Genomic DNA, 26,051 nt, shown 5'->3' on the forward strand with positions numbered 1-26,051 from the left:
GGGTGCTGGTGTTGCGGTCGTTGTTGTTCTCCAGATGGAAGTTGAGGTCTCCCAGGAGGATGTAGTCAGCGGAGGGGAGGGCATGCGGGCTGACGAAGTCGGCGATGTCCTCGCTGAATTGTGTGCGTGGTCCAGGGGGTCGGTAGATCAGGGTGCCTCTGAGGGTGGTGTTCGGGTTGGTGTGGATCTGGAAATGCAGGTGTTCGGCGCTGGTCAGGGTGTTGTCGGTGCTGGTCGTGAGACGGATGGTGTTCCTGTGGATGATGGCGATGCCTCCTCCCATCTGGTTGGCGTTTCGGTCCCTCCGGACGATCTTGTAGCCCTCTGGGATAGCGATGGTGATGTCGGGAGCTGAAGAGGCGTTCATCCAGGTCTCCGTGAGGAAGGCAACGTCAGGGGCTGTGGCGTCTAGAAGGTTCCAGAGTTCGATGGCGTGTCTGTGGACGGAGCGGGTGTTGAGCAGGATGCACTTGAGGTGGGTGCTGCTGGTGTTCGACTTGGCGGGTGCTTGTGCGAGGCTGGTCCGGATGCAGGGGAACTTGCAGGCGTGGCAGCTGAAAGGTCCGTGGGTACGTCGTGGAGTGGCTTGATGGCATTCTGGGAGTCGGCCGGTGTTGAGTGCGGTGAGGGTGGCGGCGGAGTACGTCAGGCGGGTCGGTCGGGGTCCTCGTGGGCCAGGGGTCCTGGCACTGGGCGCGGTCCAGGCGCGGACGGGCGCAGACGGGCTTACCTTTGGCGCGCCTTCGGCGCACAATCGGCGCGCCCGCTGCGCGTGGCCGCTGCGCGTTCGCACGGTCGCCATTTAAGGCGAAGTGCGCGGGTGGGCGGAGCAGCTGGGAGGCGGGAGCGGGGAGGGTACAGAATAGAAAAAGGGGCGGGGAAAAGCGGCAGTGGCGGGAAGGGAGAGCGGAGGGCGGCGAGGTAGGCGGACAACAAGGAAGGAAAACCAAAACACAGGCACAACGAAATAAATAAAAACAGGCACAAATTACAGTAAAAACAAGGCAAAAACAACAACAGCGGAGGCAGCCGGCAGCCGGCAACGAGGCAGGCAGCGAGGCAGAGGGCAGGCAAGGGGCACACGCAGCAGCTGGTGGCCGTGCGGCGCGGGGGTGTCCCACAAGTGGGTCACACTCACCTGCGTCGCACGGTCGCCATTTAAGGCGAAGTGCGCGGGTGGGCGGAGCAGCTGGGAGGCGGGAGCGGGGAGGGTACAGAATAGAAAAAGGGGCGGGGAAAAGCGGCGGTGGCGGGAAGGGAGAGCGGAGGGCGGCGAGGTAGGCGGACAACAAGGAAGGAAAACCAAAACACAGGCACAACGAAATAAATAAAAACAGGCACAAATTACAGTAAAAACAAGGCAAAAACAACAACAGCGGAGGCAGCCGGCAGCCGGCAACGAGGCAGGCAGCGAGGCAGAGGGCAGGCAAGGGGCACACGCAGCAGCTGGTGGCCGTGCGGCGCGGGGGTGTCCCACAAGTGGGTCACACTCACCTGCGTCGCACGGTCGCCATTTAAGGCCAAGTGCGCGGGTGGGCGGAGCAGCTGGGAGGCGGGAGCGGGGAGGGTACAGAATAGAAAAAGGGGCGGGGAAAAGCGGCGGGAAGGGAGAGCGGAGGGCGGCGAGGTAGGCGGACAACAAGGAAGGAAAACCAAAACACAGGCACAACGAAATAAATAAAAACAGGCACAAATTACAGTCAAAACAAGGCAAAAACAACAACAGCGGAGGCAGCCGGCAGCCGGCAACGAGGCAGGCAGCGAGGCAGAGGGCAGGCAAGGGGCACACGCAGCAGCTGGTGGCCGTGCGGCGCGGGGGTGTCCCACAAGTGGGTCACACTCACCTGCGTCGCACGGTCGCCATTTAAGGCCAAGTGCGCGGGTGGGCGGAGCAGCTGGGAGGCGGGAGCGGGGAGGGTACAGAATAGAAAAAGGGGCGGGGAAAAGCGGCGGTGGCGGGAAGGGAGAGCGGAGGGCGGCGAGGTAGGCGGACAACAAGGAAGGAAAACCAAAACACAGGCACAACGAAATAAATAAAAACAGGCACAAATTACAGTAAAAACAAGGCAAAAACAACAACAGCGGAGGCAGCCGGCAGCCGGCAACGAGGCAGGCAGCGAGGCAGAGGGCAGGCAAGGGGCACACGCAGCAGCTGGTGGCCGTGCGGCGCGGGGGTGTCCCACAAGTGGGTCACACTCACCTGCGTCGCACGGTCGCCATTTAAGGCGAAGTGCGCGGGTGGGCGGAGCAGCTGGGAGGCGGGAGCGGGGAGGGTACAGAATAGAAAAAGGGGCGGGGAAAAGCGGCGGTGGCGGGAAGGGAGAGCGGAGGGCGGCGAGGTAGGCGGACAACAAGGAAGGAAAACCAAAACACAGGCACAACGAAATAAATAAAAACAGGCACAAATTACAGTAAAAACAAGGCAAAAACAACAACAGCGGAGGCAGCCGGCAGCCGGCAACGAAGCAGGCAGCGAGGCAGAGGGCAGGCAAGGGGCACACGCAGCAGCTGGTGGCCGTGCGGCGCGGGGGTGTCCCACAAGTGGGTCACCCCCGCTCACCCCAGTTCTGCGTTGTAGCTTGCCTCAGGACCCAGAGCTGGTCCTGTTGCATATCACTACAGACCTCCATAAAGATGAGCCCACGCCAGTGCTTAATTTGTATGAAACATAAGTGCCACGGCTCTCGTCAGGAGGCCACTACAGCTTGCAGCAGAAATCCCCCCTGCCAAGGTGCCAGTGATAGTAATACCACAACTACTAACCATCTCACTCCTACAAGTGTGACAGTTCGGACTATTTCACGCCCCCAGAGCTACAAGAAGGGCTTGGGTGGCAGACAGTAGTCATTTTTTATATATATTGAATTAATAATTAACTGTGGTTGTGGTCATCTCTAAATTAGCCAGACAGCGCCACCTTGAGGCAGACTGTCACAAGCGCCGGTGTTGACAATTAAGTGCCGGTGCCGAGCACAGGAAACCACCGGCTCAAATTAAGCACTGGCCCACGCTGACATTGCTAGGGCTGTGCTTGACAGTGGCTAAAAGAGACATAGCTCGCCAATGGAAGGACAGTGTCCTCCCCTCTGCCAGGGAATGGTGCACGGGGCATGAATGGTGCATGAGTAGTGAGAAACCAATATATGAGGCCGGGGGCTGCGACCTAAAATATGTAAAAATCTGGAGGAGATGGGCAGATTATCGGGGCATTACTATTGTGCCAGGGAAATCACGAGCCAAGATACCAGAAATGGAAATCCGGACATACACGAGATGAATGCACCTGTTCGGGACCGGAGAGACCGAGATACTCGCAGTGGGAGGGAAAAGCCTTGGTAAGGGGTGGGGAGGGAGGGTAAGGAAGAGAGGGCTAGGGGACAGCGAGGAAGAAGTGCCTGTGTTATATGGTTGCCATCCTACCCACACACAGTGATGACACCTTTTGTATTAAAGACAAGAAAAAAAACAATAAAATGTGTTATTGAATAAGAAAAGACAGTAGTCACATGGTGCCTTTTCTGAGCAATTTCCCAAGTGTATCGCTTTGTGGATGAAGGTTTTGCAGGCAGTTCTGAGAGGGAATTCGTGAAATATTTCAACATGTTCAGGTCTGCCACAGTGAAGAGGCAGCCCGGCAAACACGTGTGTGTGCAGCGTCACTGCAGCGGTACCTTCAACCTGTGCGGTTACACCATCAGAAACATGCCAGCCCCAGCCTGTGGGCCAGTAGAAATGACAGAAGGCTAACAGCATTCTGCGCCAGGCCGGGCAACTCACATCAGTGTTCGTCTGCCATTTCAAAATGAAGATGCCGAAGATTAAAATGCCACCAGAGAAAGCATCATAGAAGTATAAGGTTTGATAAAAGAGGGAGAAGTGCAGAAGAACATGTTATAGATAGGTTTGAGGAGAAGGAAATAGGCGAGGCTTATGAGAGAGAAGCGACAGGAGTGATGGATGCAAAGGAAACTAGTACTGACAGTGCCAATGTCTGCTCGAAAGGGCAGCGCCAGAGTGGAACTGAGACTGAAATGCTCCTGGGCGGGACAGACAGAAGACTTGGAAGGAAAGCATAGTTGGATTGGGATAAAAAATAGGCCTGGGCATGCTAAAAAAAAAAGTGGCCCACATTTGCTTATTGCCTTTCCACAAAACACTGCTTTGGAGAGCAAAGGCATTTTTTCTTAACTTCTACTAGATCAAAAAAAAATGCACATATTTATTCACACTGGTGAAACACACCTGAAAACAAGTGAGGCCCCTTCAGCTCAGGACCCCTACCCCGGGCCGCCCAGGGAGGGAAAGGGAGTGACAACTCTGCCCCATTGGTAAAAGGGAGGTAATGGAGGCCCGTCTGCCTCCTGAAAGGCCACTCGGGCTCCCACTATCAGAATCCTAACACAGACACTGCCCCAATCGGGCCCCAGGCCTAACACTGCCCAAAAAAGCAGCCCACCTCTTGAGCTCGGATACTGGCCCCTCGGCCATTGCCCAAGTGCCCACATTATCAATCCGACCCTGAAGGAAAGTCATCGAAGCAGGAGCAGAGACAGTCAACAAAACCATCCAATCATGAGCCAGAAGCTGACTCAAAGGGTTTGTTTTGTACTGGGTCTCGCAGTATATGTTATCTATTGGAAACAATAGGTCTACCAACAAATAGCCAATGCTGTCTAGAGTCTAGACCTAAAAATGGAAATAGGAGGCAGAAAGGTCGAGCTGTCACGTGACGTGGCAAACAGCATGTACCATTCTTTGGGTCTTATTCTGCTTTTAACATTGTGAGTTTGGGCCCCAAACCCCAGCATGCAAAGTGCTGTTCCTTCAAAAGCCAGGATGGCTCAGGCTGTCAACCATGATGTGGGGCAATGGAGAGAGACAGCGAACAAGGCGGGGAAATAGTGTAAAAAGCAAACAAAAGGGGAGAGAAAAAGGTGAAAAGAAGACTAAGACGAGGTGAGAGTAAGTGAAATCTAAACTTGAAAACAAAGGGAAAGAGAAGTAATTAAGAAAGAAAGAGAGGGCAAGAGCTGGATTCAGATTGCAGATGGATTCACTGCAGGGCGAATAGGCAGACAGTTCATAAATGCAACAGCGGACAGAGGAATGCTCCATTTGCTATCACTGCTTGATCTAGCGTAGACAGCCATAGCTCACTAGAGCCCATTTTCAGCACTTCTAAGCGCTATTGTGACAGTGTACTGCCTACTAGTGAACGCTCTGCTACTCGTGCAGCTTTCTCCACAAGGGCCACTGTGAAGGTCGCACTCTCGGCTGAACAGTGTTTATCTGCCCCTCGTGAGCACCACGTGTTGCCCTGTATCACTTTAAGTATTTTAAACCGTACAACTTCATGCTCGTGAAAATACATACATGAAAAAAAACACACACAGCAGGCGCTGCACTATATGTGGCCAGGTAGGTTAATGTTTGCATGCAGTCACTCCCGCCACGACCCCTTGAGCACAGTTTGTCATTGCTGTCGAAGGAAAGGCTCTTGGGACTTGATGTACCTGCATCCATTCACAAACTGGGACGCGCAGTGTCGCACCTGCACAATTGCGGTCACAAACCACTGATAGATCTCTCCTTTCACCCCCTCCTGTTTGCGATTCAGAAAGGGTCGCAGGAGCCCTTTTTATGAGTTAGAAATGCTTCGCAGGTTCGTGACTGAGCGTTTGTACATTGTAAAAAGCCCTTGAGCGTCGCAAATCCTGTGATTTTGCAAATTGAAGGGTGTGTGACTGCAAAAGGGCTTTCCATCAGGCCCTGACTTTGCAATTCTACATACTCAAGTTTATGTTGTTTAATTTGGGCAAAGAGTGACACGTCCACATAAAAATAAGAAAAGAGTAGGCTGAAGTGTCTTTTTTAAAATTTCAAAATGAAGTCTGCCCTTTAAATGGGCAGGTGCTGTCAGGTACTGAGTGCCTGCACTTCTGAGAAGAGGGCAGTCCTCATACCCGGAAAGGGCCGACACTTCTCAATAGCAAACAGGCACTCTGGGATAGTGAGTGCCTGCACTTCTGAGAAGAGGGCAGTCCTCATACCCGGAAAGGGCCGACACTTCTCAATAGCAAACAGGCACTCTGGGACAGTGAGTGCCTGCACTTCTGAGAAGAGGGCAGTCCTCATACCCGGAAAGGACCGACACTTCTCAATAGCAAACAGGCACTCTGGGATAGTGAGTGCCTGCACTTCTGAGAAGAGGGCAGTCCTCATACCCGGAAAGGGCCGACCCTTCTCAATAGCAAACAGGCACTCTGGGATAGTGAGTGCCTGCACTTCTGAGAAGAGGGCAGTCCTCATACCCGGAAAGGACCGACACTTCTCAATAGCAAACAGGCACTCTGGGATAGTGAGTGCCTGCACTTCTGAGAAGAGGGCAGTCCTCATACCCAGAAAGGGCCGACACTTCTCAATAGCAAACAGGCACTCTGGGATAGTGAGTGCCTGCACTTCTGAGAAGAGGGCAGTCCTCATACCCGGAAAGGGCCGACACTTCTCAATAGCAAACAGGCACTCTGGGATAGTGAGTGCCTGCACTTCTGAGAAGAGGGCAGTCCTCATACCCGGAAAGGACCGACACTTCTCAATAGCAAACAGGCACTCTGGGATAGTGTGTGCCTGCACTTCTGAGAAGAGGGCAGTCCTCATACCCGGAAAGGGCCGACACTTCTCAATAGCAAACAGGCACTCTGGGATAGTGAGTGCCTGCACTTCTGAGAAGAGGGCAGTCCTCATACCCGGAAAGGACCGACACTTCTCAATAGCAAACAGGCACTCTGGGATAGTGAGTGCATGCACTTCTGAGAAGAGGGCAGTCCTCATACCCGGAAAGGGCCGACACTTCTCAATAGCAAACAGGCACTCTGGGATAGTGAGTGCCTGCACTTCTGAGAAGAGGGCAGTCCTCATACCCGGAAAGGACCGACACTTCTCAATAGCAAACAGGCACTCTGGGATAGTGAGTGTCTGCACTTCTGAGAAGAGGGCAGTCCTCATACCCGGAAAGGACCGACACTTCTCAATAGCAAACAGGCACTCTGGGATAGTGAGTGCCTGCACTTCTGAGAAGAGGGCAGTCCTTATATCCGGAAAGGACCGACACTTCTCAATAGCAAACAGGCACTCTGGGATAGTGAGTGCCTGCACTTCTGAGAAGAGGGCAGTCCTCATACCCGGAAAGGACTGACACTTCTCAATAGCAAAAAGGCACTCTGGGATAGTGAGTGTCTGCACTTCTGAGAAGAGGGCAGTCCTCATACCCGGAAAGGACCGACACCATCAATAGCAAACAGGCACTCTGGGATAGTGAGTGGCTGCACTTCTGAGAAGAGGGCAGTCCTCATTCCCGGAAAGGACCGACACTTCTCAATAGCAAACAGGCACCCTGGGATAGTGAGTGGCTGCACTTCTGAGAAGAGGGCAGTCCTCATTCCCGGAAAGGACCGACACCATCAATAGCAAACAGGCACTCTGGGATAGTGAGTGGCTGCACTTCTGAGAAGAGGGCAGTCCTCATACCCGGAAAGGACCGACACCATCAATAGCAAACAGGCACTCTGGGATAGTGAGTGGCTGCACTTCTGAGAAGAGGGCAGTCCTCATACCCGGAAAGGACTGACACCATCAATAGCAAACAGGCACTCTGGGATAGTGAGTGGCTGCACTTCTGAGAAGAGGGCAGTCCTCATACCCGGAAAGGACCGACACCATCAATAGCAAACAGGCACTCTGGGATAGTGAGTGGCTGCACTTCTGAGAAGAGGGCAGTCCTCATTCCCGGAAAGGACCGACACTTCTCAATAGCAAACAGGCACCCTGGGATAGTGAGTGTCAGCACTTCCATATTTTCATTTCAAACACTGACCGACAAAGTCATACTTTGGCTACAAAATGTTGTCAAACAAAGTTGTTGGTGTGCAAAATACGGAATCCCTGATCCTCAGTACTCTGGAAAAATGTGACCGCCATTGCTGTAGATTAAAAGCAGAGCCTACAAAACATTTGGAAAAGCGTAAAAAACGGAAACCCCGGGAAATCAAAGTGGAATTAAATACTATTAAATTAATAACTTGCTGTCACTGTGACAGAGGGAGAGAACGGTACAGGATCGAAGCCATGTATGGATTGTGACCTCATTAATGAGTGTGCTTTCCACCCTGACATTCTCAAATGCAGTTCAAAGTTTAGAAAGAGTAAGGGGCGCTTGCTCTGGTTGTGCCGGGGTCGCTATCGTCTGACATTGAAATATGGCTTGAGCTAGCCTCTGGCTTTTAGGTTTAAAAGGTGACATTTTCAGCAGAGAAGGGTAGTAGTATTTTCCAGCAATTCCTGCTTTCCCTTTTTTTACCACACAGAATGTCTTCCTGCATTGCCTCATTTCCCCATCCAACCCTCACCACCACAGGACCTTCGCGAGTGTAAGTCCGATACCTTTATAACTATTGCTTGACAAACAAATAAGCAAGAGCAGGAATAGAGTACCACTCTCCCCCTGCATGCCCTGCCACCAACAGGCCTACTCCCATCTTTATTGGGGCAAGAGTGCTGTAGGGATGCACCAACTTTGCCTTAAGACTTACTAGTCCCTCCACAGTGGTATGGACCAGGCCAAAGGCCTGGGACTTCCTGCACCGCAGAGTACAAGGTGCATCTCTGATCCGCTGTTCGGCTGCTTGCTTCCTGTGCCTGCCAGTCCCCATGGTTCACTGACTCCATGGTCCTCCACCCCCCACCAGGGCTCGCTCCATGATTTCCTCTCTAATCCACCCCCTCTGGCATCTCTCTCCCCTCCCTCGCCACATTGCTCTCCACAACACATGCTCTTCCACCCATCTTTGCTGTCTCAGCCCTTCTTTTCCCTCAGGGTCCTCCTTTACGCCACCCTCATCTCCTTTCCTTCCTTCTCCTCTCATCCCCCACCTGTCCCTTCGCCCCGGCCCCTGCCAGTGGGAATGCCCTTTGTTCAATTATTGCTGGAGACTCTTATGTCCCTCTCAACCCCTGGGTACTGGTTCAGAAAGGAGGAAAAGGGTTACAAAGACATAGGGTCAGGAGACACAGAGGTGTACATTTGGACAGCTAGACATGGCAACCACTTTGTGACAGAAAAACTGACATGCACAGAGATAAGGAGAGGGTCACAGACACACTCTGACAAAGAGGCACTGACGGAGTGACACTAACACTGACAGGAGTTACCCTAAAATAACCAGAGCATGTATTTCTCTATCACCAAAGCAGTAGCACCTACAACACCTTCTTAACCCAACGACCACAGGACAAACCTTGCTGGACACGTGTTCTAAGGATGACAGCGCACTTCCTGACATCTCCCTTTCCAAGACAGAAACACCATTTGGGGTGTGGCCTGAAGCCAGACCCCATCTGGAGAGTACTGCAAGCGGTTCCCCAGGAAAAGCATTCCATATTCATCTGGAAGCTCAGGGTCACCAGACCATTGATCACCAAGTAAGTAGCATCTTGGAAAGGAACCAGCATGTGCCTAGAAGACGGACTACTCCCCCTTGGGCATTTCTCTTTCCTCTTCATTATTATGATCATCATCTTCCCGTTGTATCCTCTCGTGGGCACTCCAACGACTCTCAGCCTTCCTCCCGCCTGACCTGGACTCTTTGTCTCCTTCTAGTCTCCATCAAGTCTCCATCTTTCGCTTCCAGCTCCAGAATTATGCCGGCTCGCAGAGGCCAAGAAGGCGAACCCCCTTATAGTAGGGTAGAAGTACATCCATCTTACGGTTGATTTAGTTGGGAGCTCCTGTTAATAAAACACTTCTACATTCGATTTCAGGGCCTTGTTATGTAATGTGTTATATTGTTTACTGTGTTATGTATTGTAGCATAGTTTGCTCTGGACCTGTTAGCCAAAATCGCTCTCTTTACGCTTGTGAGCGCCCTACGTTCCAGAGTGGAATGATTGCTGGTGTCCAGTTGGAGGCTCTTGTCACTTACAGCTGGTGCGTCTGGTGATCGGATCCTCTCTGGTTGTGGCCTGAGTTGTGACCTCTTTAATAAAGCTTATTTTAACCACATTGTCTCAAGCATGGTTGCCACAGGGGACCAGCCAGCCACTGCCAACTAGGTATTTGAAACAACTGAAGGAGAAGCTGCTTATGGCCATCTGCTGCGGGGAGGTACCTTCTCACAACGGGGGCCGCACGTTTCCCATTGGTGGCCCACTATTGTCTGTGCACCCTTTGGCATCATAGGGGGTTGCCCCTTGCACCATGATGTTTGCAAATCCTTTTAAGAGGGGAGTGTTGTGTGGCTACCACTGTATATTTCAGATCCAGTGAAATAAAATAAAAGGCTCTCCCCTTACAGTAGAAGGTGACTGACTATAAGAACATTTCTTATAAGTTTCTTTCATATGATTTTTCCTAGTCGCTCTCTGGAGACTTGTACCCTAATGTCTAACTTCTATTTATTATGTTGGTACAGACAGCTGCTTACATTCATTTATTGGTGAACTTTTATGGGATTGAGCACAATGTGTGGTGCTTCACAAGGAGGGCAGGATCATAGAAAACACTTGCGGCATGGGTGTCAAACTTCAGTCCAGGAGGGCCAAGATTTCAAGGATATTCAAACAAAATAAATGTACAGTTACTGAGCCTGAGTGGAAACCGTTTACACATGCATTTTCTCATTTCGAATATCTGGTGAGGATTCATATCTCTTGGACTTGAATTAGACACCCCTTATCTTAGGTGCAAAGGGGATATAGTTAAATAAGATAATTGCATTTAAAAATAAAGAAATAACAATTCCCGGACATTTTTAAGTCCAGAAAAAGTCTGCAATATAAAACATGAGACTTAAAGTCAAAGACATCTACAGATTGTGAAGATATCCCCTTGTTCCAGTAGTGGTTGGTTTTTGCTTTACCACCACACTTTGTAAGTGTAGTTTATGCCCCTGATTCATTCCATTGGAACCTGAGCGTACAAGAACGAAGTTAACTGAATTTCTACTCCACTACTCTACTGAGGAGCAGAAATTGACATCTTCTGCGTGCATTGTGGCCACCAACACCTGGATGACGATCAACTACCATTGACTGAACCCATCAACACCAGTGACCATGTTTGTTGGGAGATAGATGTCTTCATTTTGTAATACGGAGTTAAGCCAAGCCCTGTACCCTAAACCTGAGAATAAACGTATATATTACTCTTGTACCCGAGATTTCTCAAGATGATCTAAAGACCTTTCGACAGATCTACTAGACTTCCTTTATTAGGCTTTAAGCTGTGTTGTAGTTCAAACATTTCCAGCTGCGTTCACCTTGTTATCTTATTTAGTTTGAACTGACACAATCAGGTCACCTCACCCCGGATGTTGTTGCACCAGAGAGAGAAGTGTTTTGGTAGGCCCATCAAAAACTGGAATTATACAGTGAGAATCCTTATTGTCCAAGGTGTTAGAGGCAAAGCCCCCAGCCCTTTTTTGCCAGCCAGTTAGAAGCCATGGTAGTGTACCTTATGGGTCTGGTGTCTTAGTGGCGAATGCATCTGCTCCAGGGATCTGTGTTTGACCCCATAGCCCAAAGTTTAAATCCCAGCTTGTCTACTCGTCCCGTCGTCCTTTTGAGGTTGATAAAATGAGTGCCATCGAATTGGGTAGTAATACACATAGGTTTTAATATTTTCAATATTTATTTTTAACTATAAGTAAGAATATTTTGGGGAAAGAAGATGGATTACTCCTTCATAATTTTGGTCTAGATTTGGTAGCATGTCTATGTTTTTTGTCATTGCGGTTATTTCCAACTCCTTTTTAAAAAGGCCCAGATGTACTAAACAGTTGAACGCATATGATTCCCAAGCATTTTTGGAGTTATTAAACCCATTTACCGATATGGAAAAGTTTTTCCAAAAGTCGAGTCTGTTTTCTGGTGTAACGGCTTCGATTAGGGGAAGTACTGACTATTCATTTTTAATAGTGAGAGTGCATGTTTTATTATTAACCATTGGTGCATGTACCACCAAATGCGATCTAGAAATGGATTTTGATTTGCAGTTTATGAGGGGCATGTTTATGGCGTCCCTTCCAAAGCGCGTCCCTTCCAAATTTAATTTTGTACTCGGATGTATCAGTGCTTTGCAACCGGTATTCGGGCTGAAGCTTCTCAAAACTGAATACTTTTTAAAGTAAAAACCAAAGGAAATGATGGACGGCGTGTTGAACATTGCAAGCACTCACCCCCAGTCAACTGATCTGGGTTTAATCCATCACCGTTCTTTAGCTCACTCTGCCACCCCAGTTCAGACATGGCCATATGCAAATCAGTCTGACCCTGTGCTTCATGGGAACAGTCCAGCCCGAACTGCCAAGCCATGCTTTCCCTGGACCGGAAACCAGCTTCCTAGGACCGGTTTCTGGCATTTCAGCCGTCTTCAGCCAGGCTTGCTTGAATACAGTGGCAAAGTGAGCAAGGGACTCACGTCTGAGCATACCCTGCAAACCGGTCCTAGAAAGCTTGCTTTCGGTCCAGGGAAGACATGGCTTGACAGTTCGGGCTGGACTGTTCCCATGAGGCACAGGGTCAGACTGATTTGCATATGGCCATGTCTGAACTGGGGTGGCAAAGTGGGCTAAAGAACGGTGATGGATTAAACCCAGATCAGTTGACTGGGGGTGAGTGCTTGCAATGTTCAACACTCCGTCCATCATTTCCTTTGGTTTTGCTTTGTTCGCCATAAGTTGGCAGGGTATGCTCAGACGTGAGTCCCTTGCTCACTTTGCCACTGGATTCAAGCAAGCTTGGCTGAAGACGGCTGAAATGCTAGAAACCGGTCCTAGGAAGCTTGTTTCCGGTCCAGGGAAGACATGGCTTGGCACTTCGGGTTGGACTGTTCCCATGAGGCACAGGGTCAGGCTGATTTGCATATGGCCATGTCTGAACTTGGGTGGCAGAGTGGGCTAAAGAACGGTGATGGATTAAACCCAGATCAGTTGACTGGGGGTGAGTGCTTGCAATGTTCAACACTCCGTCCATCATTTCCTTTGGTTTTACTTTTTAAAGTAGCCCCATTTCCTTTAGGATAATCAGACTGCTTACATTTTTTTTTCCAATTTTTAAAATGCAAAGACGGACATAATGGTCTGTTGAGCTTTGCAGGCCACCATCCCTGTCATTGTAGGCAATCGGAGTGCGTATGAATTTGCGACCTACCTAATTACTATTCATTAGACCGGCTATACTATGACCCGCTCTGATTCCTTATTTGGCAAATCAAGCATTTGTACATAGATCCATTCACAAAATAAGTCTGGTTGAAAAAAAGTCAGATCACAATTTGCAACCGCTTTACTACATCTGTCCTAAGAGACTTGTGAAAAAACGACAAAGAACGTCAAAGAGTCCGCCTTTTGTTAATATATGAGGATGGGCTTTGATAACAAACCTTCTATCAATTTCAATGGTTTTGTAAAGTTTAGAAGTTAGTGGTTCTTTGAATACAAAACAGAGAATTGTATTCACATCATTGTACTTCATTTTTCAAACTGAGCAGTTGACTTACATATGTTGTGGCACATTGTGAAAGTTACACGCTGTGTTACCACACCTTGAGGTTCAGTCAAATGCAGTTAATAATGGAAACATGAATACATAACCATTCCAGTGACTAGTCAGTGCTTCCACTAACCCTTTCCACTTGAAACAGACTTGATATCATAGCTGGAGGCTTCCACCCCCACTGCTTTTCTTGTAATCAATAACAAAAGTGAAGCCTAGCTTGGTTCGAGAAAATTGACAATCCTGATTGTTGAGAAGTTAGAAGAAGGTGCAGATATTAGATTTCATGCGCAAACACTGATGCCTGAAGTTACTGGTTCAATATTTTCCTAGAAATTATAACATTAATGTTCACTATTGTTTTTGTTTCATGTGAATTGTAAGTTAGATTATTTTAGCAGTAGTAGGCCAATGGTGTTTTCATAATACCCGACTGTATTCCAAATTATTTCCGCCAATTGTGGGCAGAGGGATTATCCCCCCTCTTGATTACCCTGCTCTCAGCACTATCCACTATAGAGCCCCCTGGTGTCCAGCTTTTGTAGATTCACACTATACACAGATTACATATATAATTTATAGTCATAGATGCAGTGTTTGTAACCACAGCAGGCATGCCATATATGGAATCAAAGGGCATCAAAGTTCTAAAAATGTACGGGCCATATTGCTTAAAGCGGGAGTGTATAAAATAGGTCCAGAATGGCTCGATCCGCTCCAGATTGTCACGTTAACCCAACACTATATAGATGATTTTTGTTCATATTCATTGTATTTACATTTATTCTATGTGGCTGTCATGTATGTCGCAATGGATCCAGCCCTCTTGGAGAACGCTGGGGATATTGGATACGCTCCACGTAGAGACAAGTTTTCTCCAAGTTGGATATGTTTCAGTGCTGTGGGGAAATATTGCAAACTCAATTTTCCCCCTGGAAAAAAAGCCCTATCATTCATAAAAACTTTGAGATTGTAAACTGCACAGGCTACAATGGCAAATGGGCTTAAAGCAGGGGGGATGGGGGTGGTGGGGGGGAATGCGCATTCAGAATGTATCGAGAGGTTGGCCGTCATCTTTCTGCCTCCCAAGCGACAAATATCCCCGTTTATTTGATGCTTTTCCCTGTCTTCTTCTAGTTCCATTTCTCTGTGTCTTCTTTCCATTTTGCCTGAAGTAGAGCAGATAAGAGCAGCTGCCTCTGAGTCAGCCCCATATTTGCCAACAGATTAGGTCAGTAACAATAGTCTTAATTAAGCCATTGATTTACTTAGCTTCGGAGACTGCTGTTTAACTCCCACTCTCCTTACTGCCCCTTGAGTTGTCACCACAACAATCACCGAGCTGCTACTGGGGTTTGCAGAGTTCCTTCTTTCTCACATATTCTCAGTCTTATTTGGTGCCTCATTTATTTTAATTTTGTTTGCACCTTTCTCTAATTTTCCTATCTTTCTTTCCTTCTTCCAACATTACTATTTTTTGTATATGTTGACTCTTTATGCTTTTTTGTTCCTTTGTTCCATCTGTTGTTCCCTTTTCTTCACACCTTTCTCTCTTCATTCTAGCTTTTCCTCTTTTACTCCTTCTCTGCTTCCATCTTCTGTCTTTACGTCTTTTTCCCATCTTGTTTCCCTCTACACTTTGACTGCAGTATTCTTTTAATTTCCTTTTTTTCATGACTCTTCCATTTTTTTTTTTTTTTTTTTTACTTCTTTGTCGTTCTTTGTTTTTGCCTACTTCCGCTGCTTCTTTTTTCACCATCCATATTTATCCTAAATATATTAGTTACTGCTATCCATGTTTACTTTCGTCTTTCCTTCTGTTCGTCTCACACTTTTTTTGTTTCCGCCTCTGTCTTCTGCTTTTGTTTATTTCTGTACCCTTCTCTCCAGCGCAAAGTTCCGCTATGAGACCAATAGGTCCCACCCCTTATTTTTGTGTGCAATTCTATTGCATATTTATGAGCTTCTGTGCAGAGATTTTTCGATCTCCTATCAAAGTCAAGAAGGCCATAAATAACCATTAAATCATTTAGGTTGACAGAACAACAATGACTCTTTTTTATTTATTTGACAGATCACCAATGACACCACCTGCCCCCCGCCCCCGGTCCTCCCCCTCCCACCACTGTAGCTGCTAAGGTGGGTGGTTCACAAAGCCCTTGAATTGATAAATCTTATTAGTTTCAAAAGCGTGTGACTGGAATAAACATGGTTTACCTACAGGGATCCATAAACTCAATCAGACGTCCTGACGAAAGCCACCGACTGCAGAAGGCGCAAGTAGGCTGAAACATGTTGACCTGTTATTTCACATAGATGTGTGGGACATAATATTCCCTGTACACATCCTTTTTAATTTTTTATCTTGCCACTACACCCCCCCCCCCTTTAAAAAAATATATGAAACAATTTTTGTAATTTTGGAAGTAGGTGGTAATTTTATAACACTTTTTCAACCATTTGGAATCCCGAATTGTCTGAAAATCAAGAGACTATTCCTCCTTGTGGAGGTCACTATTGGCACTGCCGCTGACAGAACATAACCATTTAGGGTCTCACAATCATCCTAAAGGAGATCCTACAATTGAGAATTGTGTTCCCACTTCTTTTCAATTGTTTATGGTATAAAACATGTTCATGACTGTGGTTAACAGAGTCGGTTATTTGTGGTCAAATGGTCCACTTGCATCACATCCTGCATTAGGCTCATAGACAGCTGGTGATTCGTGGCCTTTTTTTCTTACTTCTCCCCAGTATGTATTAATTCCTGCATTATGAGTGCCCAGTTTTTCTTTCCCTCTTGCATTTCTAACACTTGTAATCTAGCTTTTTGCTTATACTCTTCAGCCTTCCTGGTGTTTACAATACCCTGCACATTGTTTTTGTTTTGTATTAGCCTGGTTCTTTGTTCTGGGAAGGTTAAGAGCCTCGTTCCATTGTTCATGGGTTCGTGGGACTTTGTCTGAATCTCAGCCCTCCCTTAGTTGCTGCACCTTGTCAGTATGTTCGTGTATAGAGTGGATAAAAAGATGCCCTTGTCAACTGTCCCTTCGCTATTTCTTCCAAAGCGAAATTCTGTTTCTATTCCTCCCTGATTTGATGTGCTTATCCTAGCGCGTGCTGGTGTGTGGATTTGTTGAAGTGCTTTTCTGCAGTCCAAATTCTCCCTCTAGGTCTAAATTCTGGGCAGCTGATGTTGCTCTAAAGTTGATTGTCAGGTAAGGCCTTTTGTCGTTTGCATTTGTGCTTTGATTCTCCTCCATTCCTGTTGTGTGACCTTTGTTTGTCCCTCCCTGGGTGATCCCTGTAGTGCTGTCTTTAAGTGTTTCCAAGGAATGATTCCTCAGATCTGCCCTCGCTTGGGTGTTGTGTGTTACCTATTGCTAGTTTGTTCTTCCCACACTTTTAATGGGTAATACTAATCTAGGCCAATTAAAAGAATGAAAAGAACAGAAGACACAACTGCTCGTAAAATAACCCAGGAGGCTAGAGATATGCAGCTAAACCCCATAGCAGATTGAAATGACAAAATATCACATTGGACAGGGAAGGAGTGGGTGTGGACAGAATTACACAAGAGTTCTATGAGAAATTAGCCCAGAGCTGTCAAAAATAAACAAAGAGGGAGTCGACAAGGGAGAAATGGTGGGAAGAATTACAGGGCCACAATCACTGAATCTGAAAGATGCCCTCATACGGGCTGATCGCCTTACTAAATTATAACTTAGGCAATCAACTGATAAAAGGGGTATCGTAACTGAATAGTACCAGCTCATCGGTAAGGTAGGGGCAAGGGATGTAATTGTAATGGCATCAAACGATGCAGAAAAATACTCTGGTTCATTGGAGGAAGATGTATGCCCTAGCACTCAAATTCAGGAAATAGATGACCACCCCATACACAAACACCATGCCCTCTGCCCTGTAAAGCAACTGTATGTGAATTCATGCTATAGGAAGGGACAAGGCAGAGGTGCCCACCAACCCCACTGCCATTATGAACAGCCAGAGAACTATTGGCGGAAATGATAAGTCTGAACATTGAGAGGAGAGAGTGGACCAGAAAGAACGCTAATGTGTATTTACAATTCTGAAGAAACGGAGGGGAAAGAGATTCGCCTAAGATGACACAATGACTAAGAACGTCAGGGCCAATCGACTGCCAAGGGGGCGAGGGGCGGGGTGATATGCACCTGACACCCAATCACCATTCCTTTCACTTTAAGCGCCTAATTCACCAGGACATTGGCACAAGTAAATCCATACACACGAGGAGAATCCCTCGCAGCATGAAAGTTGGCAGCATTTGTAACTCACAAGTTGTATATTAGGGGTGGGTTTGAGGCAGGAACCTGAAGTAGCCCTGGAGATTTTGTCAGACCTGCCCCTGGGTGAGGGGGACGTGGAAGTGTGAAGCCCTGCTGCTTTTGTTACCGGCCATCAGTTACAAAAGCAGCGCCTACCGTTGCAAAACCGGCACCCGCGCTTCCAGCCTCCCGAGGAAACGCCCGACGCCCGCTTAGGTTTGGGGGTGTTCCTGTGGGGTCCTACACTCACAAGATGGAATGTTTGTTGGGTTCACATACGTCCAGCAGGTAGTTTCACACCCTGGAAGCGCTTGCAAATGTACTCTTGTCAATGTCAGTGGCGGCTTTCGAATGTGTGACTGGGGCGTGGCACCTAGGGGTTGGCGGAATTTGCGAAATTCACTTTTGCAAATTATCGCGAAAATGTACAAAATCTCCGCAAACACGCGGAAATATCGCGAAGATGCGGAAGTTTTTTTCCCGTTCGCTCGCGGTATTTTCTGCGTGGTCGCGGCTCCCCAACTTACCCATGCGGTTGCTCACGGGTGCAGCCATCTTGTTTTCACTTGTCTCGCGGTGCATGATCGCGAGAAGAAAGACGTGATCGCGTGACGAATGACGTTACTGCGGGCGCGAACTGTCGCGAGACAGCGCAAATGGCTACCAACAATCCACCATCTCGTGGAGAATGCGACCGGATCGGGAAAACTTGTCGGCGAACGCGGGGATTCAGGTAAGGCGATCGCGCGCACGCGAGAATGTATTATTTTACAGCGCGAGCAAGCAAAACATTTCTGGTAAAATGCGGATTGCGGAAATTTTGACATTTTCGCGCTCTCCGCGGAACGCGAAAATGTCAAATTATCACAATTTCCGCGAGCGGAACGGAATTTTAGCCCAGGCCTAGTGGCACCCCCAACTTCACGGAAAGGCAATCCTCCACAGGGGAAAATATTTTCCTGTAAAGAAACAAAAAAGTGAAATGTTCTAGAGAACATTTGCATCAGATTTCCATATGGAAATAGTTCGACCTTGTGTACATTCAAAATACATTCATTTTACACGTGTGAGCATTAGTAGCTTTCAACGAGTACTCCAATAATTGTGTGTATCCCTGAAAATGTTAACATTTGCTCCAAACAGGAATAATCTCATAGAAGAGTATTTTTGAAAATCCAGATGATGGTTTTTATGGTATTGGCAGTGACGACGTTTATTGGATCAACAAAAGTAGCAAAAAAAGAGATGCATAGTGTAAGTATGTATAGAACTCAAGAGGAAGAGAATATTCATCCTACTTACCATGACACAGTAAATATTCCACAGTAGACCTGGTGCTCATGGCATTCACAGACACACAAATGGGGCACGATATCAGATACTTGCCAGAGTATTATCGAATCACTATTCACAGAGCAACACAATACGCAAGAAGCCGGCCACAAGATTCCAAATGCATGATAGCGGCATGACCAACATGCTCAGAAAAGAGTGTAAGCATTAGTCTTATGAAAGCAAGGCAAGGGCAGCAGGCCTGGACATAAAATAAACCTTGGCAAAGACAATAGGTCTCATCTTTGGGACCTATTGGCTTTGGCAATTGTTTTAAAAGTGGTGCCGTACAGCATCCCCGATGTTATGTTGACGTGCTCCTCATCCAAACAGTACTTATTCTCAGGCAGTCATGTGATATACAGTGCACATAGGGTGCTCAGCGGGGGGTGAGTGTGGCCAAACCAATTCTCCCCATGGTTCGGAGGTAAGTCCAAAGCATACAAATTGAACGTACTAGCACGCCAAAAGAGACTAAAGAATGTCCTTCCTTTCCATTTTTCAAACGCTAATCTTTATCATGTTCTTCATAGGTTGTCTTGAACCAGCCAACATGTGATTCGTTAGGAAGACGTATCATTATGACTTCCTCAGGACTTAGGGCCCTGTTCACTGCGGGCCTGCCCACAGTATTCCGAGTATGGCAGTTGTGCAGCGGCCAGAGGCAGGAATATGCTGGCGGTGCCGCAGCTGCACTGCCCAGCATATTCCAAGTTGTCTTTCCACTTCCTTTTCATGGCGATGAGCCTGTCATGAAAAGGGTGGCAGAGAGGCAACTAAGAGGCTCCAAACAGGGCCCCCTGCTGCCTCCTGGGCCAGGGGGTGCAAGCCGGGGGCTGGGGTGGGTGGCATATGCGTTGCCACACCGAAATTGCACCCCTCTTACTGCACGGAGTGACATGCACGACTTGGTGCATGCCACGACCTGCAGGAATATGCAGTCGGCGCTTTGAGGGCGGCAGTCTGCCATTGGCCGTCCACCGCAGCACTGCCTGCCCACCAGGCCAGGATTTAACTCCTAATCCGGCGGGCGGGCACACACCAGCTTTGGCGGTCCTCCAGCGGATGGCGAGGTGGTGGTGCGGCTAGAGGACTGCCAAAGTCTAATGAGGTCCATAATGTGGCATCTATTTTGACGAATGTCTTTATATGGTAGGTAAGTATTGCTTTTAGTGACGCCCTTATGTATGGTCGGTCGCTACATCAATCAAACAAGATTTGTAAAGCGCGGCTATTCACCCGTGAGGGTCTCACGGCGCTGTGAATCCAATTCCCTTCTAGTGATCATTGTGTGGAGGAGGCACATCGCTACGGTGTGTGTAATCAAGAATGGTATGAAAGTGCCGTGTCGCTCATGCATTCAGTATTCATTGTGGCATGGAAAAATGGGATTCTTTTATGGTGTGTTTGCAAGGACAGTTTCCCTACTCACAAAATTGTGTGTGTGTGATCTGTTCTGCTCAGCAGTACTTTCTCGTGTCTGGGAGCATTCCCTCTGTCCACTCGGGCAGCTCTTGTGTTTCCAGGCTCATTCTGTGTTTGGTTGTGTCTCCTCGGGCAGCTCTTGTGTTTCCAGGCTCATTCTGTGTTTGGTTGTGTCTCCTCGGGCAGCTCTTGTGTTTCCAGGCTCATTCTGTGTTTGGTTGTGTCTCCTCGGGCAGCTCTTGTGTTTCCAGGCTCATTCTGTGTTTGGTTGTGTCTCCTCGGGTTGCTCTTGTGTTTCCAGGCTCATTCTGTGTTTGGTTGTGTCCCCTCGGGCAGCTCTTGTGTTTCCAGGCTCATTCTGTGTTTGGTTGTGTCTCCTCGGGCAGCTCTTGTGTTTCCAGGCTCATTCTGTGTTTGGTTGTGTCTCCTCGGGCAGCTCTTGTGTTTCCAGGCTCATTCTGTGTTTGGTTGTGTCTCCTCGGGCAGCTCTTGTGTTTCCAGGCTCATTCTGTGTTTGGTTGTGTCTCCTTAATTGTGCATTGGTCTCTGCGAAGGATTTCAGTTTCACAGGTTAACTGGTTGGTGTAGCATGTGCTGGGATTTACATACATGCACCATTCTCCAGAGGATCACTTTCCTGCTCTCGGAAAGGGTAGCTCTGTTCATGTGGGAAGATCTGTTTAGATGCTCCTCTTGTCCTACCCTGGGTTTGGTCTTCAAACGATTTCGTTTTTTTTCACTGCCATTTTATATCAGTGGTAACTCTCCGATATCTTTCTATGTTTGGTGTCTGATACATTTAATTATCTCTATATGGTCAACCATGGACAAGAGTGATTTGTTCCGGTCCCTTTCAGCTGGACTCTGCGTCTCGTTTCTCTGTCACTGTTTACACTCTTGGTGCTGACGTTTCTGAATCTGTAAGATAAATTCCTCAGCAATGTTCCCAGTGCAGACATAGACAAGTGAAGAGCAGGGTGGACTGTGAGGGGAGGGTGTTCAAACAGGAAATGGCCACGGTTAGCAGTTCTGCTGAGATCAGAAAAAAAATAAGAAAAAAGAAACATTTTCCAATACAGGAATCACCGTGTGTACTAGCAGCACAATGTCCCCGAGCTGAGAGCAGCACGGCATAGTTTCATCGAACTGCCAGTTCACTGTTTTTGCTCTGATGCTGTGAGACTGTAATGGGACCTGTGTCAGTGTGTGTTGTGGTGGTAGAGGTGGTAACATCATGTGTGTACATGTATATCTTATCCGACTGCTACATGTGTATGTCTGGCCTAGAAAAGCTTACCAGTATTTTGTAATCTAAAAGTCTAGTACTGGGTGCTAGAAGTTAGGCAGTATCAACATGTGCCCCATGCAGTGTTCTGCAGCAGCAGGGTGACTGAGAAAGGGGCCCCTTCTCCCCTTGGAACGAGAAGTGAGCTTGGGAGGGATGAAGTAGTGTTGGGCATTTGTGGGCGTGTCTGGGCTTTTGTGGCTGCAAATGGTATTCTCTGTGGTGGATGATTGACTGGTAATGGATGCGCCCAAATACCTGGTAACTAAAATAAACATGTATCCGCCTCAGCAGCTTTTTAGTGTTTTTCAATCTTGCACTTATCGCTTAACATTCCATTGATTTCACCTGCTGTGACGTTAAAGCCCAAATGTCATATGATGCTACTTCCAATATTGTCAATGCATATGAAAGGGCTAGTAATGTCACAGTTGCTACCCCCTGGCATTTGGGTGAATCGACGCCCAGGTGCCAAGGTCACAATGAAACGCTGCTTAGTTTTGATTTTTTGTCCTCTCTCCTTTCACACAGTTCTCGAGTTTTAAGAACTAATTTGCATATTCTATGATATCAGAGGAGGTGATGTTCATATCAATGAAAAATTATACTAAAAGGATAGTAAAGTCAAAATATATCTAAAATATAAACACACCTCACAAGGTAGTAAGTAGCTCTTAATTGTGCGACTAACCAGCTCTCCATATAATGCCTCCGGGAGCTATGAGCGTTCCTCTGCGCTGACACTCCAGTCTAGGATGGAATCTTGGGTCAAATTACTAGACTTCCAAAGAAAGACTCATGACTTCAGTGCATAATGGAGCAGCACTGCAATGAATCCCAAGGGGCCCCTCCTATCATCTTAAGCGATATATAGATGGACTTCATATGTGCTTCCTGCACCCCCAGAGATCTCATTAGTAGCTCCGCACACAGCAGAGTCCTTAGCAGAGTCACCTTTAAAGTGTAGGTTCTAGCTCTTCTGACCAAATGTAACATTTACTCTGTTATAAGTGGGACCTCAGCCCATGTGTCAAATGTGTGAGGCTCACTCGCAATGAGTGTGACTTGAAGCCTCTCTATTCATACATCTTCGACAGTTTTGGTGTGAAGCATAAATTGAGTAGTTATGATGTAAGAAGTTTAAAGCTTACAAACTGCTCTTTAAGTTCACCATAAGCTCCAAACCACTTGATGTGGGCTGCAAAACATTGTGTCAGATTGGAAAATGTGCCACAGGCTCAAACATGGAAATAGCACAAGGCTTCTTGCGCTATACTTGTAAACGAATACTTCTGTTTAAGTCTTTTCTTACTGTTCAAGTGAAAAAGACACTGGACCAGGGATCCAGTACTTTTCAATGAGTGCTGCACATATTTCCATTTGAAAGTTTCTGTCTTTTAAAGATGAAGCGAGGAAGGTTTCATCAGCTAAATGGGACGCCCACCCTCAACCACCTCCATAGTTGACCACCACAGAATATTACCACTTTGCTTCAACCCATCATCACTTCTCCATGTACTCACTTTGGTGCTAATAATTCCATATTTTGTATGTGATTTTACTGATTTTCTTTTCCGTTTTTAACCACCTTGCACTTAAGTTTCCTTATTTGCGGAGTATATACAACTATATTTGCATATGATGTTCTTAAAAATAAATGCACTTTGTTGAAAATCCGAGTATAAGTTGATGACTAAACACATGCATATTTCGACATGAAACATCTATTTTATAAACACCTAGTTTTGTAATTGGATTTCAATAACAATTGTCAACATGCTTAAGTAACTCATATGTTTTTACATACGATATGTTTTCCTTTAGATGTTTTATAAAGGGCATCACTCGACTTATTGATCAATGATTAAATGTCACCATGCCCTAAGACACTGAATATTCAATACTTTCACATGTGTGCTATTTTTGGTGAATTTTAGTAGGTGTTTAAAGTGCTATTTGTCGCACATAGATGTGTAACTAGACGCTGGTCTTCTTGTTTTTCACGGTAGGTTAAAAGTGGATCATTTGAAGACTTCAGGGCTAAGAGTTATTCAGCGAAAACAAGCTGTAAATTTCCATGTATATGACGTCAGAGCCAAGTATCTAAAATAGAGATACCGTGGACAGATGCACGGCGACCAGAGCGGGATGGAGGAACCTGCGCCAAAGGGGAACAGGAGCGCTCCTCAGAGCCCTCACCGCGGGTCCCTGCGCCGGGCCGCCGCGGCCTCCGCAGCAGCAAATTTTGATGGCGATGCCACCGTGGAGAGAAAAAAGAGGAAAAAGAAGGAGCCCAGGCCAGAGTCCATAATAGTCTACCGGACGGAGAGTGACAGGGTGGAGGAGGAGCCGGTGGACCAGGAAGGGGCAGAAAAAAGTGCAGAGGAAGGATCACGGTTCCTGGGCACCCCGGTAGGAGATGGTGGGTATCCTTTCGTGATGTTAACTCTGTAACTTTGAATTCTTATGGCCGGTGGCAATCCGTATGTTATTCTGACAAAAGGTGATGGCAACCAAAAAGCCAGCATAGGCCCATGGACTTAGATCTGGAGCAAGGCTATATGTAAGATATATTTATAATAATAGTGGTTTGATAAATGCACGCATCCCGGGAGGTCAGCGCTCGTCGGCATGTATTAGCTCTAGAATTACCACAGGTAACCATTTCTCGAATATGATCCAATGGCGCAGAACCTCACCTCTACATAAACAACAACTGAAAGGTCATTACTGGTATATGTTTTGTAGGGAGAGCGCTGCAAATAGGTTTTTCTTGTTCTGCTTTTACTTGTATCAAGGATTGTTGGAAGAGGAAGGTTTTGAGGGACTTCCTGGAGGAGGTGAGGCTGGACGCGCGTGTGAAAGGGTATTCCAGAGTGTGGGGACCTGGAGGCAGATGTAAGAGTTACAAACCTCTACAGTAAGTTTCCATTGAGGTGTCCTCCCAGATTCATAAAATAACAATAATTCCAGAAGGGGGATCCCTGCTGAAGAAGTAGCCGTCTCCTCAGGCTACGCTTTTGGATGACAGTGTTTTTTATTCTACATTATTTCAGGTTTCAATAAATCACATAAACTGTATATAAACCAAATGCTTCTCCCATGTAAAAATATTTTCAGTATAACAATATTTGCCATAGTGACTTTATCAACCGTTCTCTCAGTTACTATATATCAGTGGTCTCTTACCTTTTGACTTCTGTGGACCCCACATATTCATTACTAGAAGCCGGCGACCCCTCTGAATCCTTATTAAAGTCCAAGGATCCCCAGTGATTCATTACTGGAAGACGGGGACCCCAGCTCAAGCATTATTGATGATTCGAACTGCAAAATAATACACAGTGGCCGTTCTCAGCACATTGTGATTGGCCTCTAGCATTAAGGCCCCCCCCCCTACCTGGCATAATTCTGGTTCTAGCATAAAGGTGGACATTGGAAGAATATTGTGAGCATGTTCTGGCATTAAGGGACATATAAACATGCCCAATCTCTACATAGTGTGAGACTAGTCTCAGCAGATTTTGAGTATTGTTTGGTTTCATAAAACTAGCTCCTGCCATATTGGTAGCCATTCTCATTACATAGTGGGCTGTTTTTTTTAGCATTTATGGAGTTCACACTTGGGATGCTGCTGGCATAACGGTGGCCCTTTTGTGCATATTGAGGACACGCGCTGCATTATGGGCCCACCCAAGGGTTTTCCAGCACTAATAATACATTCTACAAGTACTTTGTTGAATCTCTCCACTTTCATATTAGCTATGGGATGATAAAGAGTTGTTCTTAGATGCTAAATGGGACACTTCCTTAAATACACTTTCATGGCAACTGAGATAAATTAACCCCATTGTCAGTGAGCAACTCCACAGGTATTCCTTCTCTTGCAGAAACATCTTGGAAAGATCTTATGATGTAGTCTGTGGTAGGCTCTGTAACGCTTTTAACTTCTACCAAACTTGATGAAGGATGAATCAAAACGATCAGGTAACCTATACGACTGAATGAATACATTCATTGCCAAACCCCGTTTGCAGGGCTACAGGGTAAGCAAGGAACACTAGGGGCTGGCTGGGGGGGCCTGGGGCCATCTGTCTCTGATGCCATGGGACCTGTCCTGCTGGTGCTTTGGAAACTGGGCCAGGTACAACCCC

General features: G+C 47.1%; 1 protein-coding gene across 1 annotated transcript in view; it reads left to right on the forward strand.

Annotated features, from left to right (window-relative positions):
- TMEM169 (transmembrane protein 169) overlaps nucleotides 1–26,051 on the forward strand; it is a 51,289-nt gene that overhangs the window by 13,878 nt on the left and 11,360 nt on the right. Inside the window, exon 2 of the mRNA XM_085649957.1 lies at nucleotides 23,907–24,319. Within this exon, the coding sequence (XP_085506083.1) occupies nucleotides 24,025–24,319 (295 nt within the window). The 5' untranslated portion in view covers nucleotides 23,907–24,024. The remainder of the gene's footprint in view (nucleotides 1–23,906; nucleotides 24,320–26,051) is intronic.

This window comes from Triturus cristatus, chromosome 3_2 (assembly GCF_964204655.1).
Source record: "Triturus cristatus chromosome 3_2, aTriCri1.1, whole genome shotgun sequence".
Lineage (NCBI taxonomy): Eukaryota > Metazoa > Chordata > Amphibia > Caudata > Salamandridae > Triturus > Triturus cristatus.